The sequence below is a fragment of the Haliaeetus leucocephalus genome, unplaced genomic scaffold (genome assembly GCF_000737465.1).
Source record: "Haliaeetus leucocephalus isolate CR32 unplaced genomic scaffold, Haliaeetus_leucocephalus-4.0 Scaffold751, whole genome shotgun sequence".
In the NCBI taxonomy this organism is placed as follows: domain Eukaryota; kingdom Metazoa; phylum Chordata; class Aves; order Accipitriformes; family Accipitridae; genus Haliaeetus; species Haliaeetus leucocephalus.
In genome coordinates, this window is record NW_010973187.1 from 7,077,361 (window position 1) to 7,099,653 (window position 22,293).

The 22,293-nt window shown below is 36.3% G+C and overlaps 1 protein-coding gene across 1 annotated transcript in view; it reads left to right on the forward strand.

Moving 5' to 3' along the window:
• Window positions 1-22,293, forward strand: part of FBXL13 (F-box and leucine-rich repeat protein 13) — a 92,990-nt gene that overhangs the window by 369 nt on the left and 70,328 nt on the right. Inside the window, exons 2-8 of the mRNA XM_010581100.1 lie at window positions 394-446; window positions 6,405-6,508; window positions 9,147-9,240; window positions 10,619-10,686; window positions 12,384-12,538; window positions 15,106-15,215; window positions 17,407-17,502. Coding sequence (XP_010579402.1) covers window positions 394-446; window positions 6,405-6,508; window positions 9,147-9,240; window positions 10,619-10,686; window positions 12,384-12,538; window positions 15,106-15,215; window positions 17,407-17,502 — 680 coding nt within the window. The remainder of the gene's footprint in view (window positions 1-393; window positions 447-6,404; window positions 6,509-9,146; window positions 9,241-10,618; window positions 10,687-12,383; window positions 12,539-15,105; window positions 15,216-17,406; window positions 17,503-22,293) is intronic.

Consider the following 22,293-nt stretch of genomic DNA (forward strand, 5'->3'; position numbering starts at 1 on the left):
CCGCGCCCCCGCTGTCCGAGCAGGCGCCGCGGCTGGCGGGCGGGAAGGGTGGAGGGGGGGTCGCCCCGCGCCATGGCAGGCGCTGAGGGGAGCACGTCGCCGCGCGGTGTGTGGGAGGCAGCCTCCTCGGCCGCCCCTGGCCCTCCGCCACCCGGCCGGTCGTCCTAGGTGGTCGGCAGCCTGGTCCCCACTGGAGCCGGTGGGACCACAGACTCGCCCGGTAGCATCCGTGGGAGGGAGGCGACCCCCCGCCGCGAAGTGTGTCGTCCCCCTCCCCCCCTTGCCCCTCAGCAGTGCCCGGGTGCCGGGTCCCTCAGCGTTGGCCAGGGTCTTTTACACCCCTAACGCTGCTCTCTGCTGCTGTGGGCCGTGGTTTCGTTCTTCTGTTAATAGCTCGCTTCAAGCGATTTGTGAAAAATGTAAACATAGGAACAAGATGGAACAAGGTAATTCTGCTTCTTAATCCATGTTTAAACTCAACCCATGACTGAAATGAAGGCAAGCGCAGTGAACTGCACCAGCACCTCCCCTAGATTTGCTTAAGTTCTTCAGTTTTTACAGAAGTACCTCTACGTGTCAGCTGGACACTTCCCTCCTTTTTGAGCGCTACGGGTACAACCTGTAGTTTTTAATGGCCTGTCAAAGGTAAGGATGGCAGTGGACCATGTTTCAGATATTGGTGGATTAGATATTTATTGGCCCAGGAGTAAATAAACCTCGTGAAATGTTGGAGAGTAAAATTGTTTGTCATAACGTGAAGGACTGTGGGGGAAGCAGAGTTGGTGGGTTTGCCTTCAGGATTCTTACCTGATTCTCTATTTTTTTAGTTTCCTCCCTGTTTGTCACATTCATCTCAGCCTGTTTCAAAATCTGCAGCAGCTGTTCTTCAGTTTCCTTAAAACAAAGAAAGGCACAATGCACAAATACAAGTTTAAGAGACACCCTGATACTTTTAAGCTACCAAAAATAGACCCCATTTGCAAGCAGCTATTACAGTCAGGATTTCCATGGAAACATTAATAAAGAAATCTTGAGCCAATTAGAATAATTATAGAGCAGCGCTGCCATGCAGACTGAGTACCTCTTCTGAGAGTCTGTCTCTTGATCATTATTTGTTTTTTAAAGCACAGAAAAACAAAAGATAAGATATATTTGTGTGAGGTGTATTTCTTGGTTCAGCACTTCAAAAATAGCTCATATTTACATTTCTAAGCAAAAGTTATAAATACCTTTATAGCAACAGTGGCATTAAGTTAATAAACTAAAAATGAAAGAATTAAGATTAAAAGGAATTTCTTAAAAGAAAGATCCAGTTAAAAATTAGCCTGTGTAAGTTTTTTTATCATTTTTTTTCTTCTTTCTTAGAGGTTGGTGCTTGCTGATATCTAGCCATATTTCTTAATTCATTTTATTACATTTTAATTTCTTTATGAAGTTACAGTATGCTTGGTGTGAAGATAAATGAGATAATACTGGTCCCTGTATTAAGGAACATCAAAGCTAAGCTGAGACCTATGAACATTTATACAGATATTCTCAAAATTAAGGATCTAGAATTCTAAAATGGCCCTTTGTTTAAGTCTTTTTACGATTAGGTTGTGGTTTGGACATGGTCCAAACACAGTTGGAGTCCAAATAATCATGTCCAAATAATTTGGGATTCCCTGCTGTGTCTGAGTGTTTCATTCCTGTCTGATTTCTCTCTTTCAGTTCTCATCCAGATTTACTTCTAAACAGTATCCATAAAAAGTCAGGCAAACTGTAATCCTGCAAACACTATGCATATGATGACTTTCACTGTTGTTAGTAGCTATATTCTTACAAAGTTAAATATGGATAGAGAGCTGGCTTACGATTTTTCTGCTGTATGACCCAAATGCATTTTGCCGTGAAGGATAAATGGCTAAAGTGGTAGGATGAGGAATGGGGTTATGGCTGGAAGAGAGAAGCCTTTGAGGGAAGCCAGGCTTTCTACTCTGGGTTAATGGAAGGCTGAAGCTCACGGCCAGTCCTGGCCTCTTTATGTGTTTCGCACAACCTCCTCTTTTTCTCCTCTTCCCCTCAGGGGAATAGCCGCAACAGACCAGACTTTCTGGGTTGTCTAGAGACAAAGTTGACAACCATTTTGTCAGAGTTTTGCATCAGTTTCATTATCACAGTTAATTTGCTGCTTTGGGGTGCTGCACACCTTGCTAGAACTCCTCCTGGGGATAGCAGGCTTTTACTGTCTTTGCAAAACACATCTGGTTTAAGGGTGTAGTCTCTTATTGCAGGTAGATATGAAATAATAACAATAACAATAATAATATTTAGTATTTATAACACTGCATTGACATTTAAGCAAGGTGTTAATGGAATAGCTGAAATGTATAAATGGTAATGTAACTTGAATATGCAGTGAACAGCACATCTTCAGCACTGGAAGTATGAGGCTGGGAAATAACACACCTCTGTAGCAAAATAACAAAATTCACATTTTTCTTGGTAAATTTTTTTTTTATATTGATCTCACATACTACTTCTTGCAATAGTCATCATCATCGTAATGCTGAGAAACCTAGGTAATGACTCAGGATACTATGTTGTGCTAGGTGCTATACATTTATCAAAAGATGTTTGCTACCCAGATGCCTTATAAGCTGATGGTGAGTCAGCAAGTGGACATAAGGAACACAAATGGGCATGAAATACACAAAGACACTGTGAGATTGATGAGCAGGGAAAGGCAGTAGTCACAACACATCAAAACCAACCATCATCAAGGGCTTTTATCCAGGCTTCACAGAAAAGAGAGTCTTTGTGGAACCTATTTAGTTCATTTTTTTATATTCAACAGGAAAAGATACAGTCTCTTGATTTTAGTAGGTGCTTCTGAAAAGCACCGCGCATTATGAGGGTTTGCAAGAAAACAGCAGGAGCTGTTAACAAAACTACATCTAGGCATCTACTGATTCTGGATAGCTTATGGGGTTTGGGAGAATCATTAAGTTTAAAGCTTGTTACATCTCTAATAAATTACTATTGGGTAGATGCTGTTTTGATTTGTAAGAGTAAGAGAAAATGATGAAACTATGCCACTGAAGAATTTTTGGTAAAAATGACTGTGTTGTGTTTAGGTTACCTGATTTTTGAGGCATAGAACTTAGATATTGAAACTTTTTGCTTTGGAAAACTTTATAGACAAGACATGGATGTTTCTTCGTCCTCTTAGGGAATATTTTCTAAGGCTGATAGTTATCATCCATGCCACCCAGTCATGCTGTCTATTTGGTGTTGGAAATAAATGGAAGTTACTGTTTAGAAAATATCTGTTAACATCAACAAAACTATTGGTCTGTGTACTGAGCTCGTTTCAATGACAAAAAAATGTTATAGCTGAAGAGTTTGTAAAACTTGTTGGATATCAGTATCAAATATTTTATTCAGATGATGACTATGCTGATTCTCAATAGCTCTCTTTCACACATGAATAAGGAATAAGAATATATGTAGCTAGGTATGAATGTATTTTTAACAGTTGCTAAATGTACACAGGAAGGGAGGCTAAAAATGGTTCTTCCATTACTGAGCTTTAAATTGAATGCTGCACAATTTTAGGACTTTTCCTTTGTGAACTTTTAAACAACAGATGAGCTTTTTCAGATTGATGAATAGAAGGAGTTCATATAAAAACTGACTTAAATATTTAATTCTAGCCTGATATCTTAGTTGCAATGCAGCAGTTTTGTTGATTTTATTTTTTTTAATACTTGTTTGGTAGTTGGTTAGCTGGGGGTTGCGATGATGTGTGACTAATGATCATTTGATGTATGAGTATACTTTTAGTTGTTTAATGTTATGAATAAATAAAATTTATAGGGTGAGAAAAATTGTAGGTGGACTCTTTCAGATTGTTGAGAGTCTTGTAGAAGTCTGATAGAAATAGCCAGACTTGTACAGATTTGGCTTAATTGTTTTCAGTTTTATGCCTGGCCCAAGCGTCACTGAAGAGTACCTGAATGAGAATCGCAAGACCAGGTGTTACGATTCCTTCCTTATTTAAGTGTTATAAAGGAATTCTCAAATGCTAAACAGAGGCCTTGCACTCCAATATATGGTTGCATAGTTTGGATTTCCTGAGCTGGAGACCTTTCAGAACATCCAAAGGCAAATAGTTGTTTATGTGTGTTTGAAAAAGTTAAAAAAAAAAAAAAAAGTAACAAAACTTGAAATAATAAAAAATGGCATTCATATGGCAGACATGTACTGGCTTAATCCAGCAGAGGGAGTAGCCGACCAATGTTGGGATTGGCTTTGGGAAAGCTGTCCCTGCGAAAATTTGTTATGAAAGCCATTTAACTGCCTGTATATTATTTAAAATTATATTATTTGTCATTAATTACAGTGAAAAGTGATGGATTGTAATATTTTATTAATATAGTCAACCATCAGGATATACCTTGCAAGTTACATTTTTGTTGAGAAGATTGAAGAGATGCTAAGGTTGGAATCAATGTGTTGATTAGTGTTATAAATATTCAAGGTGTCTAAACTGAAGACAGTTGCCTTTCATTGTGTCTGCGCATAAAGAAATATTTTTCTTTGCCTTTTCATATTGGTCTTAACTTAGAATCATAGAATGGTTTGGGTTGGAAGGAACCTTCAAAGACCATCAAGTCTAACCCCCCTGCAACGGGCAGGGACATCTTTCACTAGATCAAGTTGCTCAAAGGCCCATCCAGCCTGCCTTTGAACACTTCCAATGATGGGATATCCACAACTTCTGTTCAATAGCCTTCAGAGATCCTTTCGAATTTACATTACTGTCTGATTCTGTTTCTACATTGTATTCTGATTAGCGTGTGGAAAGCCTCTCCAGCATGCAAAAGTTCCCAGGCTGCTCTTTCTACCTGCCTGCCCTACTCTCTGTCTCTACAGAGTCAGGGCCTGCTTGACAGGGTGCTTTTCCTCGCCTCTATGTTGTGCATGGCTTTTGCTCTATATCCATAGCATGGTTTTGATTCGGAGCCTTCCTCTTTTCCCTTGTCCTCCCACCATGCTTCCTGAAAAGGATTCAAGCACATGCTCCACATTAATTTAATAATAGCAAGAGACCATGTCTTGAAAGGAAAGTAGTATTGCATCATCTGAGTTTGTACAGTGAGTAAACCATTATATTATTGTTTTGTCTTGATCGAGCAAACATGCAGCAGTTGCTTCAGATATTTCCTGGTTTTAAAATTTAGTTTTATATTTATATAGACCAGTTGTATTACAGTAATAACAAGTCACAATCAACATGGAGGTTAGAAAATGAAGAAAGTATTTCTATGCACTGAGTGCATAGGTGAAAGGCCATGGTTTGGGAAAATTAAACATAAGTGGATGGTGAGATTGCACAGTCAGAATTTTGGTGATGAGCTTAGAGAGGCCAGAGCAGACTCTGAATGGCAAAATTTAGTTGTGTACCATCGAACTGCACCATGGAGAGTGGTGGTAGTGAAAAGTGGGCAGAGGCAAAGAAAAACAGTTCTCTAAGTGTCAGGGCTGAAAGAAAATCTAAAAAATTCAGATGTTGTTTTTGTGATAACCAATAAAAGCTAGTTTCTTTATAACAGACAGAGGGAAATAGAAACAAGAGAGTGTGTACCAGGACAGCATCTTTTGCCTTAATGTAGGTTAACGTCTAGTTAAAGATACGCAGTCATGTTTTGAAATTTTTACCAGGCACAAAAACTTCTAGTTTATAGTTTTCATTAAATATTCACTTAAATAACTGCAATTTGCCTGTATACTTTTAAAAATTAATGTACTTTGGATGTTCTTGCTGTATGTGAGCTCACAATCCAAAAATAAACAATCTATGTCCTTTAGCTGAAGACAGCTAAAGGACAAATGAGAAAAATGGTTCACTGGTTATTATGCATTATTACTAAAAGATAATGCAAAGTAGTGTGATAACACAATCCTAAAAAGCAAATCTTCTTTTTTAAACTGCATTTTGTTTTAAGTACTGGTTACAAGATCAATTTGTGGCCATGCTTCCCATTCAACATACTCTTTAGTACAAAGGATTAATCTTGTTTTAAATTCTAGTTTTCATTAAGTAAATAAAATTATCCAATCTTCTATATATTGCACATTAAAAGCAATGAAATTCTTAGTAGAAATTGTTAAAGAAATACCACATATTTTATTACTACCCTAAACCCAGTGCTTTTAAGTCTAGCAATTGAACTATGCTGTTACATGCAATATCACCTTTAAAAATTGAATGAAAGGGGAGGTAAGTGACAAAAAGAAATGCTTCTCTTTTACAGTATTTTAAAAGATGCTGGTAATTTTGTGCTTATTTTAATAGTTTCATATCTAGATGCTACTATGCTGTTAACACAAAGGCATTAATTTGCAGTTTCTTTTTGCAGGTGCTGCTTTGTGGTGTAATTGTTATGCGTCCAGAAGATCCACTTAAATTTTTAGAAGAAAAGCTCAGAGAAATAATGGAAAAGGGATTAGATGCTGTCTTATGGTACATACTAAATGATTGTGTGTGTGCTATGTGGTTTATAATATTGAACTTGGACTTTTAAAATATGCTAATGGCACAGCATCTACTGTGTAGACTGCAAGTTAAATGTTAATACTGCTTTTTCTGCAAATATTAATGGCATATGATATTGCAAATACAGTAAGACGATATCTTCTAAAAACATAGAAAATATTTTTATTTTCATATCTGTAGGTTGTTGGGTTTTTTTTTTTCCTACAGAATATCTGATGAATATAACCTCTATTTAATGCTCCTCTTTGTTTAGTTAATATATTAAACCCTTACTTTTGTGGTAATCAAAACTGAGGTTGTGTTACTTGTTATAACTTCATTGCTGTCCACAGTATATGTACCTATATGAACCAGGGATGTGGCCTTCAAGCACTGAATCATTAACTGTAGTATTTCTCATTTTTTCTCTTGCGTATTCTTTCATCCTTTTAAGTGAAGTCATCATAGCATGAGTAAAAAAAGACTAAGGATTTATTTCTGTTTACACTGGAATCTTAGAAAATACTGTTATTGACTTAAATGGGAGCAGGCTTTGGTCTCTAAAATATGTGCAACTCTTATAGGCTAAAAATGCCATCTGAATTTTTAAAAATATGTTTCACAGCAAGTGCTTTTTCTCAGACTTGTTAATACTTTTTGCCCACTGGTAGACACCCCCACCCCCCCGCCCCCCGATTAATTTATAGTTAGTCTGTATCTGACAAAAGAGCGAAAATGTGTGTGTGTATTCTTAGCTTACTGTGCAGAAAACAAGACACAAAGTTTTGCATTAGTTTTGAGTATTGTAAGATCATATGTTCTTACCTTTTTTTGAAGCATATTCATTACTGTTGGTGCAGCTCCTGTGGAAGTTACTTCCCCTCCTGCTTTAACTTACACATATAATTAAGTAATTTCACGGTTCAGGTGTGTTTCAAGAAAAGTTGTGTTTTGTAAATATGCCATCTTTGAGGTTTATAAATTCTGGTCCATTGAAGATTTTGAATATCAGGAAAAAAACTTCAGCTGGTGCAGAGGGAAGAGCAACGAGCCATAATGTTATTTGCATTGACATGAATCACTAAGAAGATGGAGCACTCTCTTTCTTTACTTGCTGGACTTCATCCAAGAATGCAGTTTCATTTGTAGGTGTCACAGCTGTGCAATAATCAAGCATGATGTTTTAGGGTATCATCAGGATTAAGCTGCAAGAAAGCTTTAAATATTGAGAAGAACTTCTACAGAGATTGTACTGTAAGCAAATAAGAAGATAAGAAAAAAGATGCCTGGAGGCAAAAAATCTGCTGGAGAGTGAAAGAGCTTTGTACATGAAGGAGGTGGAAAGTCTTAATTCAATATGAATTAAATTCTGTTTAACATGTAAAGTCTATACAATATAATTTTTTTAGAGTTCATGTTAAGTAGGTGTGCTGTCACTGATACAAGTTTTTGGTAAGGGACTGTTCTGTTGAGATACTGAGTTCTGTAAAATGCCTCATCGTTGTCAGAAAATTGCAGTGTTCATCACTGGATTAAAACTGACCCCAAAAGACGCTGCTGATCTATTTAGATGGGAGCTAGAAAAACCTAGAGAATAAGAATTGGAAAAAAGAGAGAGGACAATGTAATGGACAAAGCCATGGTTAATGCTAGGAAAATAGGCATCTGTTGCAATGTGAAGAGGCTGTGATTTCAAAGGGCTAGCCAGGGAGGTACTTACCTCACTTCTATATTACGTGCAGTTGTCACTTCTGGTTGAAGTTTTCAGTAGGAGGTGAATAATTAATCCTTAATCTTTGGGCCCACTCAAGCAGAGATCTCAGGAGTTGCCTGGACCCCCAAACACTCTGCATGTACTCACAGACTGACTTAGGTACATTGTGGTAGCAGGTAAAATCATTACAGTGTGTGATGGCAGATTTGTGCCCTTATTGTGTCCTTTCCCTGGGGTTCTCCATGGGGTAACACAATTCCTCGTATCACAAGGTGCACCAACAGTCTGAACCATAATGCTGAGGTTTTATTGTTTACACTATTTGTGATGTCTTTCCTAATAGTTGAAAACTGACTTGATTTCTCTTTTAATTTTGGCCCTCTGGGAAACATATTTTTCATGGAAGTATAATGCAGCAGTCTTTTTTTTATTTATTTGGCTCGTGGTAGTGTGTTTTCTCTTTTTTTAAAATGAAAACAAAACAGTTTACCTACCTAGACATGGCATGGCCTATCTGCAGCAGCAGGAGACATTGCTCCAACTACTGAAAATTTGAAATGGCTGCTCAGTCAATATTAAGATGAGAAACAAAATAGTATATAATCTGATAGGAAATGTCCAAGACAGATCTTACATGGAATGTATTAAGGTCTGATGTAGGTCTGATGTACACCATATTTCAACATAGCTCTAAGAGTAGCAACAAATCATAATTTGTTTTCATTATTTTGTAAACACATTCAAAAAATGGCTGCTATAGGTATTTGTAATGGAAGTGATATAAGTCTTAATCTTTTAATAATAACATTATGATACTATAACATATAACTGTAATCTATTAGGTACAGAGAAAAGATGCATTTTCTTTTTGGGATACTAATATGGTTAATACAATTTGCTTCTCTTTTAAAGGTATGTGTGTATTGATCTGTCTTTACACCCCAAATTAAAGAGGATTTCAGAAACTTACCTGAACACTGTTTTCGGACTAGATGGTGAACAATTGGTAAAAATCATTGAACATTTGCATGAAATCTATGCTGTGAACAAATCTTCTAATACTGAATACTCATATTCTGTTTTTAAGTTTTCTCATATTACTCTTCTATAGCTAATGTGAGGAATATGATACTGTGTGTGTTTCTTTCTATTGATACTGATTTGCATCCAAAACCTAATGTCATCTAGGCATATAGTAGGGAACAAGTAGTTCCTGTTTCATATTTGGTCATAATTTTAAAAAGAGTTCCACATAGATATGAATCTAGTTTCAATCACATTTTTTTTCTCTGCATTATTTAGTTTTACTTAGGCTGATTCCTAAAATTACACTTGAACCGGTAAGTCTTGGAAAGTGCTATCAACAATAACAATTAATAGTTACAGTTAAATGCAGTATTATTGTACATAAAGCAATCCAGAGGTAAACATTTTGGTTTTAGTGATCAGAAAAAGTCACCTGTAGAGAAGAAAAACTGTTATTTTACAGCAATTTTCTCCTCTGAATGTTTTATGACCATGCAAGAAAGTAGTCATAAGTTATTTAGTCAGTAAGTTGGCATGCAGCGTGACCAGATTTTTCTCTTGGTTACCTGTGTATAACTGTACTCAATTTTGTCTTCTCTTAGTACATCTGTACTGTCAGTTTACTGCAATTTAATTTCAGCTGTTTCTTCTTTTACCAACCACTCAAATTTATATTAATCAGTGTAAAAGAGGAATGGTTGATTTATACAGTATATGTATAAATGTACAAACATGTTGCAGTCAAATCCTCTCATGGATTTTCTTAGGAGTAAGAACAATAAATGAGATGAAAAACAGTATTTTCTGAGGCCCAGTTTCTATTTGCACATTCAAAGGACCATATTTTATTTTAGAGGGATATTCTTAGCCTGTAATCTTACATAATTTTGGTTTTGTAGTTCAAACAGGTTTATTAAAATACCTATGAGTTAGAATCATGTGCTAAATGGTTTACATAGCAATGGGTCATGAAAAGATTTTTGCAAAGAGTAACTAAAGTATTTGTTTAATATACGAAATTGCTGGATACAGCTGATCAATAAAACAGTAAATATGAGGTATGAAAGACTAAATTTCAGTTATTGAGCTTTCCCTCAAGCACACATATTAGTTCTGTTTTGTATGCTAATTTAGCTTTTCCTTTAACTTCTGTGTGTAAAAACAAAAGTGTAATTTGGTAGCAAAGTACTTCTAACTATACACAGAAAATTATACTTGAACATTCATCTCTTCAAAATAGATACTTTAATTTGTGCCAATCAACATGGAAAATACAAGACTTCATACTGTTGTCTGATTTTAAAATATTCATAACACAGCAGTGTTTTGTGTACTAATGTCATAAATTATTTGTTTAGATGACTGAAGAATTATGTGCCAAAGCATGGGACTTTTACAGCAGAAACTTAATGAAGCTGTATTTTGGGTAAGTATATGCATTTTTACATATACCTCAGGAACATCTCAGGAAAAATCTTTTACCAAAGCAATATTTATGTAGTTCCTTTGGGGGAGGAACAAGTTTTCATTTTAACAGAACAACATGAAGAGAGATTAGAAACTTAGATTTGGCTTTATTTTTCTTCAGCAATGTTATTCTATGTTAAAACTAGTAAATTCTGAGTTTCTGCCTGTTCCAGACCTGAACAAAGTCCTTTGACATTTCTGTACTTTAATCTGTCCTGTTTGCCAGGAATATGGTATTATACCCATGAATAAAAGGATAATTTGCATTTGGGTCTGAAAATAAAAGATCTGTGTTCTCTTCTGTTCTTTCTTCGGTTTCCTTTATGCTTGGGATTAGGTAACTCATACTTTATGTAATACAACTTTTCCTTTTAAAAATGGGGATAATACATAGATGTGTTTTAAAATGTGATGATCACAATAAATAAACATGTTCACTAATTTGTTATAAGCATGTGTATCAAATTTTAGTGATCCTCCATTTAGAATAGGTAAGTTTGGGCTATTTTGTTTTAAAAAGCGTATAATGCTAATTGTATAGGAAGTACAACTCTGTTAAGAAGACTGGTGTAAATCCTTACTAAGAATCATAGAATAACAGAATTGTAGGGAGGTGAAGATTTTCAAGGTATAGTGTGGTTAGCCTTGGTGAACATTGATCTAGGCTGGTTTTAGTCATCTTAAAAATCACAGGTGTTGGAGACATGACAATCTCTGCAGGCAGTTTATTCCAGTACTTCATAATCCTTTCTACTAGAAATATTTTCCTAATACCTGAGCCTTCCTTGCTACAAGAGAAATCTTTTTTTTTTTTTTTTTTTCCTTTTTGCCTTATACACCAGGGACATCAAAGATTATTCCTTTTTCCTTTACAGCAGCATTCTGAAGATTGTCTGAGCTAACAGTTTTGTTTAATTGTCACAGAAGTTGGACTGGAGCAGTAGAATATTCCATTTATAATTGCTCCCAACTATATGAAATGATGTTTTAATTATTATTTGAAATAAGAGAGATTTTGGCAAATAAAAGTAGTCATGTAAAGTCTAATTTATTCAGTCATCTTTCCAGCAAATCAGGTATGGAGAGATAGTGTATTTTAATATATCAGCAACATATGATTCATTTGAAATACATTTTTTTGTTCTGAATCTAACTGTTTCTTATTACTTAGCTCAGAAGAGAAATAGGATTTTTACCAAAGGTTAAAATTGTTAAGATATAAATTGTTTATTTTCTATTACGTTAATTTTTATTTGTATCGCCAAGAAAATGTAAATAGTACTTAAGTAAATGCATGCATCTAGCACTTTTAAATTATTTTCTATAAACACTCAAATACAGATCTGTACATTAAAGTATAGCTGACAGCAGCAGGAGTATACGATGGTGGAAACAAGCAAGTTTTTATTGCTCAATACTGTAGAATATTATGAACAAGTAGAAATTTTATTAAAATGAGTGAATGAATTATAACTGAAAAATATTATCAGTGCATATTTTATTTAAATTATAAATAACAAATATCAGTTCTATTCAGAAGTTTATAGTGTTGAGCTTGACTGCTTTGTATTTTACAGCAAATTGCAGAGTTTTATAGATTTTACTTCATTCAGGTTGGGAGTCATATTAAGTTACTCATTCTCTTTTACAATTCAGAGGGTGGATAAAATATAATCTGCTGAAAAAGAACAAAAGAAAAAAGGTAAAGCAGAAGATGGCTTTAGCAGTAGTCCATTACAACGTCCAAATATTAAGAGTTATTATACAGAAGTGGAGCATGTGGGTGCAGATTCACAAGGAAAAAATGACATGTAAGTTTATATAGCTGCTTTGCATAAGACAAAAAAATACATGTTATGTAAAAGAAAATTATGCTGTATAAATTAAATGTGCTTGGTCCAACAATTTATCTAGCTATCTTTTTGCAGGATGCCATTCATTGGTTGATCTGTGCCAACTTGAATGCTGTGAGAGGAAGTTCCCTGTATTCTTTGCTAGGCTAGGTGGTGCTGGTACTCTTCTCTAAAGACTGAGCATTGATGCTGATGCAAAGCAAGCTTGGGAGGTGTTAGGGAAATGGAATTTATATCAGAAGTACAGGGTGGAGTGAGTCGGGATGCTTTTCTGGGAGGTGAAGAGTGCAGTATAGGGATAAAACAGGAGGGATCACAAAATTGGAGTCAGCTTCAGTTAGAGGGAATGCATGATGAGAGGTGGGGAAGGAGTGAAGATCAAAATAAAATAAAAAAAGTCAGAAGACAGAAAAAAAAATACTTTGTTCATTCTGCCTAAGACTGTGTTCCACAGATCCTGTGGGTGTGGCTTTTTTTAAATGTCTCCACACAGCAGCAGCTGTGAACAGAGACTTTGTTAACCTGAGTCCACCCAGACAGAAGTTTCATGAAAGTAAAGAATGGGCCAAAAGCACTACCTATAGCTTTGAGTTTGAGCTCAGGCAGTTATGTATGACTCAAACATTGCTCTTACAGAGCGGGGGGCCCAAGCTGTTGTCTCACTCCCCTAAGCAGTTTCCAGAGACTTCTATTCTTTTTTATTACTTCCTTTTATATTCTTTTCTAAATATTACTTTCAGCCAAGGCACCTTTTGTTAATTTTAAATTCATGGAAGCAGAGGAGACATCTAAAGGGCATAGTTACACAATATATTTCCTTCCATGACAAAGCTGACATATAGAGGAACGCTATTCAGTCATTCTTGGCTCTGTGACCCTGTTTGTTGACTCTTGACTAGTACCAGTAATAACCGTTTGTAGGATTACACTGTAAACAAGGTTGCTGGAATGACAATTAGGGGGAGGAAGCGTCTTTTTTTTCTTAGATAAAATTTGATCACTTTGGGGATCTGCTTATAGTAGAACTTTACTGTACTATGAACACAACCCACGAAGGAGTGATCTGTGGAAAAAGTTCAAGAGTGAACAGTGTGTTATAAGAAAGAATTAAATAAAGGGGCATGTCAGTGGGCTGTTAGATCCCAACTGATGAAAGCCAGAGCAAATTAATGTAGGTGCAGTCTGAACTTCCCTTGCAATCCTGAGAGTTTTTGTCTTCCTCCCTTGGGCAATGAAAATTTGATATTATTTTGTAGGCATTTGCTTTGCAAATATTTCCAGTTTCTGTACCTTATTGCTTATATAGCCTAAAAAGTTATTAAATTTTGTAATTAAAGTGTAAAGTGTACACTTATTAAAGTGTATAATTAAGTAATATCATACAATATGTTCCCTAGAACACATCATGTTTCAACATGACTCAGGTAACAGAAAATAGACTTGGGTTTATACAGTTAACGTTGCATCTCTTGCCAGATTTGAGACATGCTGATTTTTTTTTTTCCCTGACAAACAAGAATGGATCTTAAATGTACCTTTATAATAATTTATTTCAGTTGAATTTCAAGACACCTTTTTGCTAAAAAAAAAAAAAATGATTCTATAGAATGTATTCAATATATCAAAATTTACATTTTAATCCTTCTTTTGATAGTGAAGACTGCATGTCACACTAATCAAGCTTAGTCCTTGTCCATGAGATAGGCTAAGCTACTTAAGCAGCTGTATATTCTTGAAAGTATCAAATAAGAAGAGTCTCTCAGCTCCCTTTGTAGCTTATTGCAGTTTTTTTACAAAGTTAACTGACGAAAAAAATTTGAATGACTTAAGTTTTTTGCGAAAATTGCACTTTTTACCTCTGTTTTTTATTTCAGTGGCTGTGAAGAGCATTTTATTTTGCTGCATTTGTAACACCTTTTACACATAGAAGGACGCTTACAGTATTCCCCATGCTTTTTTTTCTGTGCTGGACTAAGGAAAATTCAATTCCTTCCACACTTTTCTTACAAGTAATTTTTTTTAATGTTTACATTAATTCATAATGAACACATGATCTTTCATAAGCTGCTTTACTGTTCTTTGTATGTTTAACACTGGTGTAACACTTAGCACTTGACTTTACTGAATTTATTCTTATGACTTTTGACTTCTATGCCATCTGAAACATTATTAAAGTTTTGTTATTGTGTTTCACTGAGATCTGTATACATCTTGCACCTCCAAGCTCTGTCAAATTATTGGGTAATTTGGTAGAAGTAATATAAGACAGAAATGTCTTATACACAACTCTGATAAATTGGAAATATGTCATGTTTATGCCTTGCCTGCTAACTTGAAATCCTATTGCAACAGTCTTAATTATATCTATTGTAAAAAGTTGTTATTTATTTCCTTACAGAAGCTGAATTGAATAGCTATTTTATTGAAATGTCATTTGATAGACAGTCCTTCATCTAAAATGTTTAAGTGACATACTTGTTCTTACTTGTGGTCCTCAAATTGCTTATAATTATGTATATTTTCAGTGGCAATGAAGAGACTGCAACAAATCTTTAACAAAGTGTATTTAAATGCTGTCCTGAAAGCTTGGCATGCAGAGGCCCACAGTTCTTCAAAAACGAAAGCGTATTTTGAGGTATGCAGTATAATACTTTGAGTATAGTAAGCGCAATGATTAAAGATTAACTCCATTAATTCCAACTGTTATGGAAAAACAACTCTATCAATATTAAATGAAGCGTACTACTAATACTACTATTTAGTACTTATGGTGTTATGGGAAGCAGGTCATTGCCTTTATATTCTACAAGTAAAAGTTTGGTCATATCTTAAGCAGCAAAAGGGGTTGAGTGTTGTTGTGTATTATCAGTGACCTAGCTGGTCTGGGTCAGGTAGCTGATGTCTTAGGGGGAGTATTACCAGTTGAGATGATAATCAGTGAAGATGATGGCTCTGGATCCCTGCCACCAGAATCCAAGAGACGTAGATTTCTGCAGAATGAAGATAAGCGTCAGTAACCTCATCTCCCCCAAAGTGTGGGGTAACGAAAATTGTGATCACCTGAGAGTAGGCAATACGTGGACAGCCCCATATAGCCCACTGCCAGCAGTTCTATCTGGTCTCACTGTGAAAAACAGGGCTCTTATTTCTGGGAATGTTTCTCCTGTGAAGGGAGAGAATGCCGTAGCTTGGTGGGATGCTCAGCAGATATCATGTGGGGAAGGGGAGAGATGGGAGCTGTAAGACCCAGCCACTGCTAATAGCCTGGGGGTTCCAAAAATCACACTCGCACAGATAAAGCTCTCCCACTGTTCAGCTCCTTTTCCTTCCACTACTGTAGGATGGTCAGAATGGAAACCAGCTGTGGACAATTTATCAGTTGCTGGCTGCCAGACACCAGTTGTCAGATCCTTCCTGGAGTAAACCTGTCATTAGTCCTGCTTCTTCCCTGTTCTCTCAAATTAGTCAGTAGACCTTCACTTTTATTTTTGTTTCTTCTCTCTCCTGTACATTTTCTTTCTCCTCTTTTCTTGCTGGTATCTTAAAATATTTAAAATGTTAGTCTGACTAGATTGAGTACACAAAAGAAATCCTGTTTCTGGAGTGTATCAGGGCATTCTTAGGGAATAATATTCTTAAATTCTTTCCATTCTTAATAGCAGTTGCCAAGGATTGGTTTGACTTCCATAATTAGATTAGAATGGATATAACAGAAAGCATGTAACTGAATAATTTTTTATTGTGTACTTTTGTACTATGTACACTTTTGTAGGCATTTTGGATGCAACTATGTCACCTAGACAGAGTTTTCTGGTGCAATTCAGCATGTCCTGGGATATCTCAGGCAAGGCTAGACCAGACAGGCCTCCAGCTTAAAGCTCAAAAAATGCAAGAATCCTCTGCCAGTCCAGTGTCATATCTGCCAGTCTTTTGTGGATATCTTGGATAATCCAGGGCATCTGAGATGACACTGATTGAATTTAAAATGCAGAATTAAACCATCAGTGATTATAATACGTAATAAACTTAATGGGCCAGAAGAACTCGCGTTGCTACTAAAGGGCAAATAAATTTTCAGAATGGGAAGTTACAATCTAAAGCTCATTTCCATTCACTCTGTTCTTTCTGGCTTTCTCATCCCACTGTTTTCTTCTTTCCCATTTTCTTTGTTCTTAATTTCTCCTTTCCTGCATATTCCCCTTTTCTTTTCTTTTCTTTTCTTTTCTTTTCTTTTCTTTTCTTTTCTTTTCTTTTCTTTTCTTTTCTTTTCTTTTCTTTTCTTTTCTTTCTTTTCTCCTCTCTTCCCTGTAGCAATATTCAAATGAAAACCAATTTTATAACCACTAAAACTCTTCTGTTTCTAGAGCTAGAATAAAAGGAGATTCACTGTTACTCCCATGTTGAGATTATATATGAAAAATACTTTAGTATCTTTCATGCATATACATTGTGGGATACAATATAACATCAGAGAGATTTCAGTAGTGATGCCTTCTGAAGACTTGTCTGAAAAAGTTGCATGTGCTAGTGGTATGTTTGTGTCATATTGTGTGTACACAATGTTTTAGTTTGGAAATGCAGATGGTCTCCTGGGCTTCTATATTGTATTGCTACAATGCAAAATCATGAGATGCACCCTAAAACTATGACTATTCTCAGTAACATCAGTTACAAGTGTTCATAGTTGTGTAACTATATGGGGATTTGAAAATACCTAGTTAAGTTTAGCAAATTTAATTTCATTTTTTTTAATATTTAAATGTATTTGAAACTTTGAACCTTCAGTTAAGATAAAATTGTACTTCTCTCTTACCATCTTTTTTCAGAGTTTGGCAAATGAAAATCAGAAGGGCTGTTTTGAATCAAATGATCTTACTGTCAGACATAAAACATCCCATTTACCAGAAAAAGCCTTACTACAGGTTTGTGATAGTTGGTGTTCTTTTTAATTTTTAATATGTATATTTCATAAATGGTATATATCTTGTTTTGTTGAAAAAGATGTGTTTGTGCAATGGAAAGGAAAGTTCCTGTTTACCTTGTTCACTTTGAGTCGGTTGGAATCTTTTGAAGGACAGTAATGCTATTCTTTCCTTCACTGGCACCTAATCATATTCTGCATGCCCTAACCTGACATCCAGAAGCTTCTCTGAGCTGAGACTGAAAGAGGGAGACTTAAAAAGGGAGAACAAGAAGTCAGGAAATCTGTAGGATAGGTAGAGAGTGGAACTTCTGAGAGAAGTAAAGGGGTTTGTTTACAGTGAATAGAAACTTACAAGCAAAGCCCTAAATGTGATAGAAAGCAGTTTAATTTTCTTAAAAATAGAGAGAAGACTGTAGGGACATCATGCAACTTTAAGACAGAAAAAACTGCTAGGCCAGAAAGCAAGAGTAGAGGAGAGGAGTCTAGTGCAAGGGCGCAGTGGGTAGGGAGAGATTTCTTTCCAAACATTTTTATTCAATTGTTTAAATTAATTTGTTTGTTTGAAAGGTTGCTTTGTTCAGTATTTTTGTATCCTTTCAAAATGTAACTTTAGAGGGTAAAAGCTTGTTAATACACTGACTTCTAGAAGACAAGGTGGTTCTACCCAGAAGAAAGATGATTGATTTGTGGCAGTATTTTAGAAAAAGAACAGAATTATTAACTACTGGTTGTGGGACCTTCAGTTGTAGAGGCCAGTTTAACTAAATTATAGGTTGGTTACCGAAAATAATTGCTGTTGAGGGATACATTCAAACTACTGCTAAAATGTTTTCTTTTTATCTTCTTATTCATAGGCTTTAATTTGTCCTATCATGTTTTTCCATTAATTTAACATTGCAAAAACATTAAAGTGGTATTTCAGAAAAACATTATATGTTTTTCTTTTAAATATTATGGACAATAGTGAACGCAAAATTTGGTTTTTATCCAATAAAGTCTAAAATACAAATGCAGATACTTAATTTTAAGCATGTGCATAATGCCACTGACATCACAGGAAACTTGAATGTGTAAGCTAAATCATGTACATAGTTTATAGACCTTACTCACAAAAAACAGAGCATGCTTTAATTCTTCTTGATGTTATCTATATGGATTCCACTGGTGGTGCATACGGTCTTCATGGATGTGAGACTGGTTTATTTTGACTTAGGCCCATCAATGGGGTTTAGTTTGTGCTATTTTCTTAGTACTGGCTCATTCAGTTCTTTTCTTGTGACTAAGCACACAGGTAGAGATAAAGAAATGTAACAATTCTGCATCTTAAGCAGTATACATTTGTATACCTTTGTGTACAAATGAGTTTCTCTGTACTTTTTCCACATATTCCTATATGTAATATCTGCCTGTTCATTGAACCAAACCACATGTAGTTTTCTATTCCTATTTGTATGTAGTAAATAATTTTAAAATATGATTTTTTTCAGTCCTGCTTTCTTAGGGTTGAGTCTTGTTATTTCCCCCTCTTTACAGGAAAATAAAAAAGTTTTAATATGTAACAATATTATTTCTGGGGGGAACCTATGCTCCAGTTCACTAAAGGATTTAAAAACATAAAATGAGCTTAGGCAGGAGTTTATCACCTAGATCTAAAATAGAGATCCTTAAAATTATCATTGAGTATCATTTAACTGTGCAAATGCTCAAGGTTTCAGTATTCAAGTTCCTTAGAACTTGAAGTTTTGCTGAGGATCTTGAACCCACAATTCTAATTGGAAGGAAGCTGTCCCAACCTTCCTATTATTCCCATTTACCCTTTCTTGCCCCAGCACTGTTTTCCCCTTTGTGTTCATTACAGTGATTTATGTGAACCATATCAGGGAACAGATCTGAAAAATGTCTTCCATTTTCTTCTTTTACTGAATCAGTTGACAGTTGGATCAGTTCCTTAATCCAGCTCATTGTGTGGCTGCATGAACAGTTTTTTAGGTACAGAGGAGGAGATGGGGAACAAGTGGTGGGGAAATGGGTGAAGCAAGAGTGGAACTGCCTGGTTTTGCAGGTGTAGGGTGTGCACTGAATTGCAGTGCCTCAAGGCTAAGCTTATTGGATCTGTCAGTGAAACAGGTCTCTGCCTTTCTAGCCTGAGAGTCATAGGTAGTTTTAGAGCATAAAGGGTGTAGCAGCTGCTGTTTTTTTTTTTTTCAAAGTGTAATCAGAGAAGGAAATATTGGTGCCTTCCTTTTAGGCATAATTTTAAAAGTTGGTCCCTTCACCATCTGTGGGGAGATGCGAGTTAAATTCTCGTATTTAACAAATAGGTTCAAACGCCTGTCACTGCTCTGAAGGCTGCACTGACCACAGAGCTGTAAGATGGCGGTTTTCACACAGAGACTAAGGGCAAGATAGGAGCAGGTCTTTCTGGGAAGCCTCCTCATACACCCTAGGAGGAGAAAGAAGCCTCCCCAAAATTTCATCCAATCCACCCTCTTCCCTCTTTTCTTGTCTGTTGCCCCCTGCCCCACTCCCCCCCCCGCCCCCCAACAAACCCCAAACCCTCCACCAACTTCTGTCTTTAACAGAATGAACAGAATAACATTACTTTGAGATAGTGAGGACATAGGTTTGGGATTTAGATGAAGACAGTAGCTGAGGCAAGAACAGGGTTTTTTTTGTGTTACCTGGCTGGTGTGCTAGACAGGGTTTGCCACTTCCCTCCTCCTTTTTTTGTGTGCAGTGGTGAGACAAACTGAGGTGTCATGGGGTATGCTGTGGTTGCTGTGATGTATGGCGGTGCAGCAGTTTCCTATTTTTCCTAGGGAGCTATCCCAAGAGAGCTTGGGCCACAGGGAATGGGAGCTGATTCTCCTGGGTTATGTTGGGGTAGGGAGGGTTAAGGACTAGGATCAACAAAAAACAACAGCAGCAGTGCAGGGATTTGGGGAGGGGTGCGTGGAAGCATCCAGGGCTGGGGAGTGCCTTCTGGAGGGTCTCCTTCAGGGCACACAAGAAAGAACAGGCTGAGCCAGCTGTGCTGAAAGTATTTTTGCAAGTATTTTTTGTGTATGTGGGATAAGTCATGCAAGTTATTAGACATGTGGGATGGAAGTTAGAGCTGTGGATCTTTGGGGCACGCCAGAAAATAATGACTTTATGTGTAAAGTGCAGAGGGAACAAAAAGTATTACAGAAAAGCAGGAAGCCTACTGAATTGCTTCCATTTTGTATTTAAAAAGAATGCAGCTCCCTTGATCCAGAGAGAAGTGCAAATTTGTGTGGCTGTCACCTGGTTACTTTTTCTTGAGCTGTCACTATTCTATTCTATACGGGAAGTGCAGAAAGAGCTCTTCCGTTTACTGGCACAGACGAGAGATTCCCACTGAGTGCCTAAGCATTTGCTGCAGAAAGGCAGATCCTTCCTTCCTTCCGCCCTCCCTCCCTCCCTCCCTCCTTCTCTCCTTCTCTCCTTTCTTTCTTCCTTTCTTTCCCTCTGTGAATCCTCATGCTCTTTTTTTGGTGGATCCAGTATGTAGATACAATCTCCTTCAATAGGAGATTGTTACTGGGTGTCTCCTCCAGGCCAAATCTGTGTTTGCCCTGAGCTTTCACAGGCTGTGGAAAATAAAGTGTGCCTGGACTTCTCAAAGTTTTGGAACTTATGTTAAGGAGACTTTATTGGCACTGCAGTTGATATTTGGTGGTGGATCATTTCAAAATCACAGGGTATTTAGTAAATATCAGTATTAGTATGCTATCATTTATTGCATCTTTCTGTTCTGCTCCCATGCAAAAAAATATCTGTCAGTTGGTATTTACTATGGGGACAAGATCTGTCCTCAGGGCCAGCTGGAAACCATTTGCTTTGTAAATTACAGTTTCCTAAAAAAGTCAGTGATACCACAGTACCCTAGTGTTGAGTTATTGACAGAAAATTATTGCTGTACTTTAAAGCTGGCTACTGTGGTCTTGACCTAACATGAAATAAATGTTTCAACAGACCTTTTCAGAACTGGAAATTCAAAAGGTTACTAGCAAGAGTGTCAAATTAAAAGCCTTGCTTTCATTCTTCTGATATGAAACTGAACCCTATTAATGAATAATAATACAGTCAATATTTTCTTTCTCATTCTAACAAGTCATATAGTTCCATTTATTCAAATACTTTTTGTGAGCTGGGTCAAAATTCCTTAGAGTTTTAAATTAGATTGAGTTTTGAAGTTAAGGAAATAATCCACATGTCCAAATTAAACAGAATTCTGATTAGAGAAGCCTGTGATGGATCCAACTATAATTATCATGGGATGCAAGTCTTTGAAGCGATGGGGTGTACAGAAGGAATTTGCTATTGAAAAGGGCCTACACATTTCTGTACTTTAAGAGATCTTTTTAAGTCCCCAACTGCATTCTGAACCACCTAAATATCTTTAAAATGAGTATGGCTGTAGCAAGCTCCCAAGATTCCAGAATAAAAACATAAAGCCAGAAAACCTGATTTTTAAAAATTCTTTTAAGTAGTTTATATGAAGTGAAATACAGACAGCTTGTGGGACAGCAGCATATTTTGAGGAGCAGGCAAATTGCTGGAATGTATTAAAGCTAGTGGTAAAAGATGCATTATCAGTGATTTTCCTACCTGATTTATCCTTTTCTAGCTAAAGAAGTTACAGCCTTTGGATAGTTTCTATAGGTTGAAACAGAAAATCTTTTTAAATCTTGGTAGAATACTCTTGATATTTCTGCTTGTTTCTTTTAATTGAACTTAATCTCTGTGATAAAAATGGGTTCTAGCC